At 38.2% G+C, this 14,071-nt stretch overlaps 1 protein-coding gene across 1 annotated transcript; it reads right to left on the reverse strand.

The window, feature by feature from the left end:
• Positions 1-133: 133 nt before the first annotated feature.
• LOC113109605 (spermine oxidase-like) lies at positions 134-14,071 on the reverse strand. The gene is made up of 7 exons (XM_026273295.1): positions 13,923-14,071; positions 7,184-7,418; positions 6,841-7,067; positions 5,170-5,343; positions 2,924-3,623; positions 1,256-1,416; positions 134-556 (listed from the first exon to the last, which is right to left on the reverse strand). The coding sequence occupies exons 2-7, from the start codon at positions 7,389-7,391 to the stop codon at positions 404-406; spliced, it is 1,623 nt and encodes a 540-aa protein (XP_026129080.1). The 5' UTR covers positions 7,392-7,418; positions 13,923-14,071; the 3' UTR covers positions 134-403.

Here is a 14,071-nt window from a genome sequence, read left to right on the forward strand (position 1 = left end):
CATACTTGGAAAGAAAAACACATTATTCTTCACATTACCATACACTGCATTTTTATTTATACTTTAAATTATTATTATTTTTTGTTAATTTTTTAAAGACAACATTAAATACAGAAGGCACTTAAAAAAAATATTAAATTATAGAAACATATTAACATGGATTAAAAATAATAAGAAAAAATAAGGACTAGAGAAAGTGCCACATGGCTGCCTTGTACAGTACATCTCAAGTAAAATCTAAAAAGTGCTAATCTAAGTACAGTATAAAGAGGATTTATTTTTATTAGATTAATGCCCCTACTAGGTTTTCATACATAATCATTTCATAATTTGAAATACAGATAGCACATAACACAATTGTTTTTGTCACTAGTAAGTGGTTCTTGTTGTTGTTGCGATTATTTTAAATGTTAGGCTTTGTGGTTTCTTCACCGAAGGAGCACTGGTACAGCTCGATTAAGCGGTTGGCCTCCCTCTGCCCTGACAACAAAGCACCATGGGTAGTGGAATAGTATTTTCTATGGGTGGCTTCCCCAGCAAACAACACCTGTAGTGGCTTTGGAAAGAAGAAAAGAAAGAACAAAAGTTAGCTTGACCAAACACATGTTCTACAACATTACTGCCCTGTGGCCCAGTTAGCTATTTTAGTCTCAATCTTTCTGCTGTAGAAAAGTGATTTAGCAATCTTTAGCCTCTTGTTCTTTTTGTGCAGTGTGCTCTGTGGGGACAGACTGTTCCTTTCAGACATTTAATTGGCCAGAGCATGTTCGTGTGCTTATGCGTATATGTGTGTGTTTGTCTGGCCCTCGTACAACTCAACCTTCTCATCGGACTCAAATTTCAGTATCAGTTCTGCAGAGCTCAGCAAGACGTATTTAAAAAATCTCCACGCAAACAACCCGGCTCAGCATGACTTTAGAGGAGTCGTGGGAAATTTGAACAATGACAAGAGGTAAAGAAGCGGTTCTAAACAGGATTCAAATCTCTTTATTTAAAATAATCAGAAATCGTACGCCTTGGAAAGGGCACCTGATGTTTCTGGTTTAATTGGCAGATAAGTTAAAAACATAATTTACCCTCCATACACTTATCTGCCCACCATGTGAACATGCACTTATAAAGAGCAGCGATATTCAGATATGCAGTATGTATTTTACTGCATAAATTCTGATATCTAAACTATGTTAAGCGTGTACTACAGTTGTGCAAAATTTGCTTGAATAGTTCATACGACTCAGTAGAAATTTCGACTCACCGGAGCCTTAGTGTTCTTAATATAAGGCAGGGGCTCAGCTAGCTTCTCCACATCTCTGCCACTGGAGCCAACTCGAGTAAAAGAGTAAGAACCCCGGATATAAGGATTACTGCCCCATGAGGAGCGCAGGATCCGCCTTGGTTTCGGAATATTCTGGTTCCCTGTTAGAAACATCAAACATATGAAAATAAATTGACTATTTGTCAAACGCTACTTATTGATTTTTTTTTTTTTTTATCTTAAACTTGTGCGTATTGTTGCTACAACTTTAAACCCAGAAAATCAAGAGACTACTTTGTGCACAAATCCTTCTTTCTTTTAAACAGGGTATCTGCAGGATTTTAAGCTCAAATTTAAAACATTTTAAGATCTGCATAAATATAATTAATACCATATAGCAGCTGGGTAGGGTAACCTCTATGTTAACATATTAAACTGTAAAATGACCATAAAAAAAGTATGATTGACCGTTCAGATATAGGTTTTCGTTAAAAAAAGTAAATACATTTCGCATTTTAGGCTTTAAATCATTTTGAAGAAATCAGATGAGTCAGAAATATGAATTATTATACTCATTTAAACCGTTAGCAAACAATAATTTTCTCAATGAAATAACATCTAAATATATTTGGGTGTCTTAATTGTTGCGATTTTAATAATGCATTATATTCTTGTGGATCCACCAGTTCACATTTACATCGCTGCGTGTTGTGTGCTACATAAAAACATGGGTTGATTTTTACACTGGTCTAAACAAAACAGCAGACGGTCTTATTGAAAATGCAAATTCATTCTCTACCAGCAGGTGATGCTTTCGGAATGCCATAAATATACCAGTTTCCGTCATACCTTTCAGTTACCAGTGGTAAGGTGTGACCGAATCCAATTTCAGCATACTAATTATATAGGACTGGGGCAGATGGGAGGGGAATCTGTTGTGGATCTGGATTAAAACAGTCTGACCTAGTTAAGAGGCATGCCGGTCTGTTGACATCATCTACAGAGGATCAGAATCTGACTTGTGTTCTGTCATGAAAGGGTTACAATGGAAGAGTTGTTTACAGAACAATCTTTCACACCACCTTGGAAACTTTAGAACCACTCTTTATAAATTTACACTAGAGATACGACCTTGTTGCAGCTACGTGTGCCTTCTTGTCACAGAAATATAACAAGCAGACAACATTAATGTAACCAGTTAAATGTGCATGTGACAAAACTCTGACTCCTTGTTTGGATGACAAACTTAATTGCATTAAAATAATGAACCTCTACGCACATCTCCTGTCAGCTGGATATTATCTACCATGATTATTGTGTAAATGCAGCTCTCTAAAAGTGTCAAAATGGGATATTATACAGTATAAATCAGGGCATGGTATTGAGAAGCTAAAATCATTATGCAAAACAATGCATTAGCAATGCTCTTTCGTCTGATAAATGCCTAAAAACTTTCAACTGCACTCTGAAGTCAATGTGGAAGAGAGAAACAAACTGCAATTCAATGACATATGGTACTACTGAGAATTACTGAGGGGTGTAATTTTTAGATTTGTCACATCCCGATTACAGTTCAGGTTAAACAGGATTTCACCCAAACTGGATGTATGAACTCTTGTATAATTACAGTAAATGAATCACAGTTCTTATTCTTGCGCATATGCTGACCTGTAAACTGACGCAGTAGTTCAGTGCATTTCTCCGCCACAGTCTCATCGTCACACCTTTCCATGCGCAGGGCCTCTTCTCCGCAGATCCAACCACTCAGCATGTGGCCATAGCGTTCAGGTGGATAGAGCACATCAAAGCTGCAGATCTTTCTGTACCAAAGCTCTTCTGGGTATGCCTGGCTCTCCAGTTGTGCCTCGTCCTCCCACACAAACTGAATGCTGTTGCACTCGGGGCTCCAGAAGGGCTCCTCAAACTCCAGAAAGATCTTGTCGGTAGTACTAATGCCCAGTTTCTGGATGGCCTGCACCTTGTCTAATGGCAGTCCCGGGGAGAAGAGAGTCTCATGAGCTTTCTTCAGAACCCCAAGAGAGGCTGTTACGATCACATGGTCTGCCAGCAGACACTCGCCGTCTTCGCACTCCACGCAGACCGGAGAATGGCTGGGCCGTTGGTCCTGGTTATGGTCGACCTGGTCTACAATTTCCTCTGTATCATGGGAGCTGCAGTTCCAGTGGATGCGGCGGACAGGCTTGCTGAAGCGGAGCACGCGACTCGGGATGTCCTGAGCCAGGATCTCAACGATTTTAATGAAACCAGCAGGAATGACATGGTGAGCGCCGGGAATCTCGGTCCACTCGCCAAACTCACTTAAAGACACTTCATCCATGCTGGGGGAACTGCTTTCACAGCTCTCCACCTGAGGCACAGAAGAAAATATTAAGAAAAGAAGACATCGCACAGAGAACTTGCTGTTAAGGTACTTCTTCAAACCAAAACTGAAGTCTGCTTAGTTTGATTTTGTGACCATTCACTTTGTGTATACTGTAGCCTTGCACAGCTTCATTTACTGTTTTTTTTTTTCACATAATAAATGCTTGAGCTCTGCTAAACACACCATTTACTCGAAGGTAACAGTTCTAAACTATACTGCTGTAAACAAACACAGGCAGAAATGGTCTAGCAGGCATACAGCCAGCTGAGTTCTTTTTCTGATCCTCCCCCTTCCTCTCATAACCTTTAGCATTACAAGATGACATTCAATGTCTGTCCTACTTTTACCTAGGTAATCCAGAGCTTTTGCTTTTATCAGAATTTCTGTAAATAACCTGACTTAACAGGAGACAAACAGTACTGTATGTTTTGAAGCATTGTTGCTGGTTTGAGCTGTAGCCATGCTTCAAAACATACCTTACCAACCTTTTTATATATATATATATATATATATATATTTTTTTTTTTTTTTTTTTCTTTTTTTTCAACAAGACCTTGTGATGTTTATGAAGAAGTTCAATTGTTCCATAAATTTTAATTACAAGCCTATTGTGAGTCTAGGTCAAAGTGTGGGTTGGTGAATAGATGATTAAATCAGTAGTATGTTTGGAATCCACACCTCTGTGGGTGTAAAGCCTGTGTTATACTTTCCGCATGAGCAGAAAGAATGCGGAACGCGTGTGCGTGGACTACTTCTATTTATATTTTTATTCTGAAGGCATACGCTGATGGTCTGCTCAGCAACAAACATGTGAACAACCAATTTCCCAGAATTATTGCACATCTGGCTCTCTTTATATTGTTTTATCGATGGATTGTACAGGTTCAAGTAGCGACGGGTTTCTTCACACAGCCTGCGCATGTGCAATTGGTGCTTTTGAAGCCTACTGACCATGCACTTATCCGTGTGGTCACAAAAAATGGGAGGCACGCGGATGCCGATGACGATTTTACATCATACATACCATAGCGGACTTGGGGACACAGAAAGTTTAACACAGGCTTAACTGTAGAGTATTTTGCAAGAGAAACTCACTGTTACAACAGAGTGGGTAGCATGCATGGCAGTGAGCTTGACAGCACTGTTATCTTACAAAGGTATTGTATTATTTCTGAACACATAATATGTACAAGACAAGCACAATATGTAGCTGTAGTTTTTGCATCTTTTTTTGCAAAGATGTTTAACAAGTGTTTAACAACTTCATGTGTGCTGCACTTAGAATATAATTTTATTTAACTAGAGGGTTAATAAAGAAAAAGTCACATGAATCATTTTGTAGTTGTAATTTTCAAATCGTAAAAAAAAAAAAACTTCTGGTTATGGCTTGTTATGGAGGTGGCAAACAAGATGTCACATCTATAATTTCGAAATCAGGTCTATAGATATCATGATTTTTAACTATTCTGCGGCTAAACAAACCACAATTTGCTTATGAAAGATCTCTCTAAAACATACGAGCCCTGCTCACCTTGAGGTACTGTTGTAGCATAGATAACTTGAGTTTCTTGGTGCTTTCTGAGTCATAGGGATCAAGCATGATCTTCTTGCGCACAACATCCCGAGTGAAGATCCCCACGCTGTTTTGACTCTCGGCTCCCACAGGCTTTCCATTCTGGAAGAACTCCTGAGTCAGCTCGTACACCTGCAGAAAGGAGGTCGTATAACAAGATTAAGAGTGAGAGATTGTAGAATCATCAGATCATGAAGCTATATTTACCACAAAACAAGGGCTTAATTGCATTAGTTAATGAGGTTTGAATACACTAGTGTCAAAAAATGCAAAACTTTAAAAGGATAGTTCACTCTGTGTGTGTGTGTGTGTGTGTGTGTGTGTGTGTGTGTGTGTGTGTGTGTCTGTGTGTGTGTGTGTGTGTGTGTGTGTGTGTGTGTGTGTGTGTGTGTGTGTGTGTGTGTATATATATATACAGCTCAAGATGAGGTAACAACCACAGAACACATTACTTTTACTTTGGCAGCTGTGAGCTTGAAGTGAAAAAAATGCTTTTCTCTTGGATGGGTTAAAGGCCATGTTGCAGGTTAAACACCACTTTCGATTAATTGGTACATAAATCACTCAAGATATATGTATATCATTTTAAAATGTCTCAAAAATGGCCTTAAAGACCTATTTTTTAAGTTTTTGGTATTAACGTTTTTTTTTTTCACGTAACTCGTTGATGACGTCATGTTGTGGAGAAGTCGAGGAAAGGTAGCCTCAGTCTAGTATGATGCAGTGTTCCAGGCAACCCGTAACCTGTGTTTTTCCAATCTTAAACCAGTGAAAGTGCACTGGAAAGACAATCATGTATATTTTATATATATATATATATAATTGTATTTATTTATTACTGTCATTGAATAGCACCGAGTGAAAAATCAATGTTTTCTTTATATCTAGTGGCAGTGATCATGACGTTAGTTCAGAGAAGTACCGGTAACCTTTGTCATAGTGTCGTAGAACTGGTAAAATTTGTCTTTGTCATCTAGAAATAAAAGGCATCATGCTAGCTATATGGACGTTTCTAAGCGTTTATCTCGTCCTCCGGTGAAAATGTTGTTGCAAACGTAGCCGCGTGTGTGTCGCTTTGTTTGACAGGAGCTTGTGTGGGTGCCGTCCCATGTAAACTGCGTTAGAAAGCTTGTGCTGTAGGGAAGTGAGTGCGTTTGGGTCGCTATCTCTCTATCTATCTGTCTGTCTATCTATCTATATACTGTATGTAGTCTATCTATCTATCTATATATATGTATTTATCTATTTATCTATAATCTGCATTCTGCGCTATCTGAATACTCACGTCTCTCTAGTCACTCTCAATGCTCTCAAGGCGGCTTTGGTAAATTCTCTCCCCAACGTGATGTGATGCAATGCATTGTGGGGGAAAGGAGACCGCTGTAAGATAGTACCTACTTTTTCGTATTATATTCCGTTTTGTGATACCCAACAACATAAAATACAATGGATAACAGTTTAAATGTTTATTACCAACAAGCAAATTGCACATATTCGTTAAAAAATTAACCTTGCAACACGGCCTTTAAATGCAGAGCACCAATTCCGAGTATGGACAACCATAATTGGCAAATGTCACGTCTTTCACTTTACTTGCACAAAACCATACACTCTGCTTTCTTCCATTACCTCATTGTACAGATCACTGAACTCCTCCACCAGATCCTTTGGGATCCGCTTGCCATTGTTGGTCTGGTAGTGGGCCACACCATTCTTGGTGTAGAGGCTGATGCGGCCCACACTCCTCTCCTCCTCTGTGGTGTGTTCCAGCAGCCCATTGTCCTCAGCCAGGTGGTAGATGGGGTTCCCATTTGCCCCATGAATCCAGGTTGCTCCAAGTTCCAAAGTGGTTTTACCTGTAAAGAGAGGGAAATGAGCCACTTTGAAAAGATGTTTTGTTTTTTTTATCTGGGAAGGCTAAGGATGAAGGAATAAAAAAGGATGCTATCATATGACAAGACAGTTGTCTCACCGTGCTGAATGCTTTGCACTCTGCCTCCGATACGGTCTGAGGCTTCTAGCACCGTGACATTGGTGAAGCCGCTGTCCAAGAGGGTTTTGGTGGTGACAAGGCCGGCCAAGCCCGCACCAATTACTACTATTCGTGGTTGTCGTTTTCTGTGTAAGGCACTACTAAGAGGATCATCAGTGCTGTCTGAAGATATTTCACAACTTTGCATGCCGTCCAAACTCTTCTTCTAGGGAATCTGGGGAAGAGTAAGATGGGGAGAAACTATAAGAGTGAACACCAAGCCCTCCAGAAAGGCGAAAATTTAAATTTATTTCAGCATTGAGCATTTATAGGAATGACTGCAACACAGTGTTAAATAACACCATACCCATTTCTTATCTCCAACCTCATATTGAAAATTATTATACCACTGCAGTGTTAAACAAGAATGAAGACAAAGCTAATCACTTACACCCAAACCCGTAAAAGCTTTGTTTGTCTTCAGAACACAATTTAAGATATACCCGGAGGCTTGTGAAAGTACAATGTTCTCTTCTTTATATTTCATTATATCCAACTGCACACACTGCTTATCTGTCAGTATTGTCATTTCGCTTCTGTACTCTGATACAGCGTCAGAACTTTCTGTTTGCCACCGGTCTGGAAACAGCCGGGCCAATCAACGAACAGAGGGCAGGCTGAGAGCCGTGGCGTAGATGCTAAGCGCCGAGTTTTACATTGTAGGTTAGAGAAATCGAAAACCGAAACGACCGCGGAAATGGGAAACGAGACAAGGGATGCAATTCGCTCTGTTATGGAGAACATTCAACTCTTTTTCAAACTGAAGCCAGAACAAGAAGAGTGTTTAACAACAGGTTTACAATGGAAGTTCAATCATAGATTTGAGTTGGATGCTCGATGTCTGTGCTTCGATGCGGCTGTACAGGCGCATAACATACGTCATAACTAAACGTATCTGATTGGCTTACGGGTAACCAAAGATTTTAAACTTCAGACAAGCGCCCCCTAGCGAGAGAGAAAACACTTCTCTATTATGCCATTCCAGACTCTGTCTACGAAGCAAAGTGAAGTAGCAGAGTCTGGTATTACCAGGCTATGTAGGTATAGCCACAAACGTGCAATGAGGAAGAGATGGACAACTGTGAATTAATCTGATTTAAATCAATGAGGTTGTGGCTACTATGCTCTCAGTAGACACAACAATAACCTCCTGTTTGGAGTGTGCACATGCAGGCCAAATTCATAATTCAAACACAGTTTGTTATCAGACTGTGGAGAGGACAGGAAGGGCTGTCAGTGGCATGAATGGGTTGTTTTCTTCTTGAGAATTCTCTCAGCATGTGACCTCAAGTGAATTTAGATTATAAATGTGGCTGAACTAAAAAATTTAGATGGTTTGTTACATTTGTAAAATAGATTTCCTTAACAAATGGAACACAGTTTTCCAAAGATAATCAATTCACCATGCAAAAACAACAAGTGTCAGAGCAAAATAGCAAAACATAAAACCTTATCCTAGCTTTATTGTGAAGTAATAGGTATGTAATAAGGATTAAGTAAACACATAATGTTTTGTTACACTGAACTGTAAGCATGAAGCATAATAGAACTCTCTGGCTGCATCCGAAAACTGAAAAATGCTGCCTTCGGAGGATGCATTCCAAGGTAGGAAGGCATCAAGCCACATCCAAATTCAATGTTAGCTTCAGCTCCTGTCTCCTGAGATACCTTCATCTGACCGGTTTTTGAAGGCAGCATAGATGTATCCTTTGCTACCTTTGATATCCCACAATCTTGTGTGTTCCAGTCTGTGACCCTTAAGCCAAAAAAATAAAGATGGCTTCTGAAAGTTGCGGTCGGTGGTCAATTTGTGTGTAAATGTATGTTTTTGATCAACGTTTTCCACTTTATGTAATTTCTAGCGATAAAATTAATATTGCAGTAATGTAATATCCACTTAATTGTCACCAAAGCTTTCGATGTTTTGCTGTAGATCATTGCACCATTACTCTGTCTCAGATGCCTGTCCAAAATCAGTTTCATGAGGAGCCTTCGTACAAAAACACTGCCTGCAAAGTCATTGCCTGATACGGCAGAGAGGTAGCAAGTCACCTGCCTAAGTTTTGACGCAGCATCTATTTGTGTGGTCTACAGCTAGAACACGGGTAGGCAAGTTCAGTTCTAGAGAGCCACAGTCCTGCAGAGTTCAGCTTCAACCCTAATCAAAAACACCTGAACAAGCTAATCAGTGTATTCAGGCTACAGGCAGGTGCAGGTTTTTTTTTTTTTCAGGGTTGGAGCTAAACTCTGCAGGACTGTGGCTCTCTAGGAACGAACTTGCCTCCCCTGAGCTAGAAAAACAACCCAAATATAGATGAGCTTTGAAGCTGTATATCCAAAATTACAGAGTGAAGACCAGTTTTTCCAGATTATGAAAAAGTTATCATTAATTCTTTAAGAAGTTGACCTTAGTTATGTAGTTTATAACTTAAGCAGAGGAAGTTGGTTAGTGCCAGCAGTGATAGTATGAGAAGTGCCTGATTCTTCGATTAATGCTTGTCTAGTGAATGGATCCCTTTAGCAAACAAAGCTTGTGAATGTGTTATCTTATTGATCTGCACTGACCTCCTGTTAAAAAGAGAAGCAGTGAGGTGTTTATCACTGACTCACAACCAGAAGCTCCTATAGAAAGAATTCTCTACAGCAGGGATATGCAACTTCAGTTCTGGAGGGCCACTGTCCTGCAGGATAGTGGCCCTCCAGGACCGGAGTTGCCCATCCCTGCTACAGTGAGGTGAAGAAGGTTCTTAGATGGGGTCCTGAAATGGAAAGGCCTGTCTGCCGGTCCTCACCCCACCACCCGTTCCAGTCTCATGCAGTTAGAGGTGAATCAGAGTGTATGTGCAATGTTTAACAGACACACATCTCTAGATAAGTTTCTGAAGGCATTACAAACAGCTGTACCAAATAAAATATAACTACAGACCTTTTTCTTAACACAGTGGTTATGGTTGAGAGGGTTTGTGTAAGAAAAACTATGTGAACGTCTTTGCCTTGTGGCACATCTGGTTTCAAGGTAGTGGTAGAAGGTCACAGCTAATGAAGTTAGAACAAAGCTATAACAGAATATTAGATGTAAACTTAAAAGAAAAGGTTCTTGAAGGGTTCTATCAGGTGCTACATATTTGGAACCCCTAAAAGGTTCCATGTAGAACCTTTTAAGCGTTCCTATAATGGGATCAGTGGTGTAAGGTACACCCCCGCAGCCCCCGTGGTACCTTTTCAAGAAATGTAAAATGTTTGCTGCATGGATAAAAAAAAACTTGTACTACTTGTATAAAATTGTGATTTGACAGGGGAAAAAATGCCGTATGTAAATAATGTAATAATATGTAAATAATGTATGTAAATAATGTAATAATACAGGCTATTTTATTCCCTTCCCTCCACAACAAATACTCTTTATTTAATAGTCTTAAGGCTATATAAACTTCAAGCCAAAAACTAATTAAATTAAAGGGAAATTTAAGCCTACCATTCATTCGGCACAAATCAAAATGTTTCCATATTCGCAACTTATTTGGATGCTAAAATAATATTTATTACATAGGTTTTACACTTAGCTCGCATTATCTCCGTCACAATCGCATGACATGAATAAAAACTCAGCACATTTTTTTTATCTTTCGTTTTGTTAATCTGTTAATGATTTAAGTGAAATATATTTATATGTTTGTGTGCCCTGGTCCGCTGCTGTGCTTCACCAACATTGACGTTTTTCAATGGCAAAGGCTTTAGCGATTCACTGATGACTTGTCAATAGATATTTTATAATGCAATTAATTGTTCATTCTCGAAATTGAAAGTGATCAAGACATTTCTCCGGTGCAAAATGTTACAAGAAAGAAGACTCTCCAGTTAAGCTCCAAGTATTAGGATTCCCCACTCGCAACAATGACAATGATCTGCTGTCAAAAACTGCTCAAACGCTTGGAGAGCGTTTGTGGTTGTCAGTTAATAAAAATAATAAACAAGTTGTTTGCAAAAGTTGGTAAATGCATAGAAAGTTAATTTTTCTCGAAATGTAGCATATATACTTATTCCTTTAATTTGTTTTTGTTTTAAACGTGTTGGTCATTAGCCTACATGACATGCATCAATGAAATGATAATTTACCACATTCATGACTGCTTAATCAGTTATGTAAATGGAAGAGACAGACTCCGTAGTATACTTGCAGCAGATACACAATAAATTTGTACATGACATCACTGCTGTTGGGAGGGGCCCCCATCTCATTCTTTGAAGGGGGACCATTAATATGTGCGGTACGTCACTGAATGGGATCATTTTATGAAATTGTACTTTTTTTTTAATTAAGTTTTAGGACTTAAACAGCTCAAATACTTTATCACTAGAAAGAATAAAATTACTATAAGGATAAAATCAAAGTATTAGGTGATAATTTAAGACACTTTTATTAGCATTTACAATCACACAAATAATATACAACATACAGCAATCAATTCACAGTGTAACAATTAAAAGAAAACAGTGCATTCACTTTTAGAAATATTAACAGTACAAACAAGTTTTTATCAAAAGCCCTCCCCCTTACTCACCCATCCAATGTTGATTGCTAGAATGCACAAAAAAAACAACAACTGAAAAATAACAAATAAATAAACTGAAAGTTAACCTGCAAAAGACAGCAAGTAAATAAATAAAATTAGAATGACACCAAATAGTATATTTATACAGTTACGTATACAGTGCTGAATGAAAGACACTGAATGATGGCTTTTGGATGCTCCATTATGAACAAATGGGAGACAGCAAACAGAAGCTTTTGACATCTTGTCAGTCAGTGACACATCCATTTTGATGCTAACTCACTTGCATTGAAGAGGCTTGATATCCTAAGATGGAGATGCAAGTCGGAGAAACATTTATTAGACCTACTGAGAATATACAATACAACAGTGCAAACAGAAATTCTTTATTTATTATGCAGTTAACATATTAGCATGAGAACCTGCATGATAAAATGCAGAAAATGCAGATGTCAGTAACTTCAGATTAGTAGATTAACGAGTTTGCCAAAGTTGATACTGTGAGGGAAAATAAATATTGTACCTTTTTGTGTCATTGTTTTGCAGCAGGTTGGTCGTGTATCCTCTGACTTCCACTTTTCACCACTCTGTTGAGGTTGGTGGTTAAAATCTTACAAGTGCTCTCATCTTCATTTTATATTGCATCTTCAGCAACCAAATACACTGTGTTTAGCATAATTAATTTAATAAAACAAATAATGATATTTTACTATAACAGCAAACACAAAATACTTTCAGTTGTCTGCAGAAAAAAAATGGATATATCTCCATCAGCTTTTCTCTTTGTTCTTCTTGGTTTCTCTTGAATTTATGTTTTATGACTGCAATCTGACTGTGATTTGACTGCTCCTGAAACATTGTTTCATCATATGTTTTTTTTTTGTTTTTTTTAGGTACTGTAAAATACAATCTACAAAACAAAGAAAATAACAGGCTAAAAAATGAACTCTCATCAGCATTATTGGTCCATCCACAACCGTATTTATCAAAGTTAGTGCTGTCAATTGATTTAATTTAATATATATATATATATATATATATATATATATATATATATATATATATATATATATATATATATATAATTATTATTATTATTATTATTATTTTTTTTTTTTTTTTTTTTTTTTTTTTTTTTTTAAGTGGACTTTATGGACCTTGTAGCAGGATAATAATTACAAAACATGTCCTGGCATCTCTCTTGCCATAGAGGGCGGGCTTTGATGGACTCACTCACTCTAGATGATGACCTAGAAATCACACCCTACACCTCTATGATGCCTGTCCCTCTACTCACACACTGTAGGACAAAGGAAGTACATCATCACTGTAAAGTTTTCCCTTCATCCCATCCCACATTATGAGCGGGTCCCTTATCCAAAGCAGACTTGGAACTGTTAAACAGACCGATATATAAGACTTACAATCCAAATACAGGAAATAAAACAGAACAGACCTTCACCAAGCCGGCAGAGTAATCTCTTTCCATATGAGATACTGTACAGTAGCTACAGGAAAGGATTTGATCTATCCAAATAAATAGGTTTGATCTATATTAGCTTATTCTTATTGTTATGCTCATTAATAATAATAATAAAAAACGTATAGGCTATTGAGAGAAAAAAAATAGCAGCGTGTCATTTGAGTTGATATAAGCGAAGTTTGGCTGCTGATAAAGTAGCAGCACAAAGTCAGCGCTGCCACGTACATACTGTCACGGGCGAGTGGCCTCCAGTAATAAGAAAAGAAACGTCAACCTTTAACATTTACCAAATATCCTCTTCTTGAAATCAACCATCACCTTTTACTGTACTACCTTTTTTCAGCTAATTTGACTTTTAAGTCACAATTTATAGCATATATCCTATTATAACAGCGCATTGTTAAAATCAGCTAAGTGAGAAGAATTGTAACCGACAATGGACTGTGCTTTCGAGAAAGAAAAACGAATAAGACAGAAGCACCTAATGTCCGATATGAAAGCACTGATCAGTCCTGCGAGTCAGTTTTGTTTACAGTTTTGTTTGCATCCACCATTTCTCCGTTAACAGCCTACATCATTAACACGCGCAGTACTGTAATGGTAAAAACCGCACACAAATCATCTTATTTAGGATGGTCTTTACCGGACTTTGTCGTCTTCAGCGTAAAGCGGAGAGCGTTCCTCGGTTCTTTGTATATTCGCAGCGTCTCTCTTTGTATTTATGTGTCTTGAAACCAGAAGCAGCCAGTTCAGTCGATGCCGCTGCCTCCTCGCTGAATAAATATGAGGATC

Source organism: Carassius auratus, chromosome 1 (assembly GCF_003368295.1).
Source record: "Carassius auratus strain Wakin chromosome 1, ASM336829v1, whole genome shotgun sequence".
Classification (NCBI taxonomy): domain Eukaryota; kingdom Metazoa; phylum Chordata; class Actinopteri; order Cypriniformes; family Cyprinidae; genus Carassius; species Carassius auratus.

What these genes read in the sequence shown, in the direction of transcription:
- LOC113109605 (XM_026273295.1), bottom strand. Translation starts at nt 7,391, where the DNA reads ATGCAAAGTTGTGAAATATCTTCAGACAGCACTGATGATCCTCTTAGT. An exon ending in AGTGCAAAGCATTCAGCACG is followed by an intron (nt 7,068 to 7,183) that starts GTGAGACAACTG and finishes CTCTCTTTACAG; the next exon opens with GTAAAACCACTTTGGAACTT. An exon ending in TGCTACAACAGTACCTCAAG is followed by an intron (nt 3,624 to 5,169) that starts GTGAGCAGGGCT and finishes TCTGTGCCTCAG; the next exon opens with GTGGAGAGCTGTGAAAGCAG.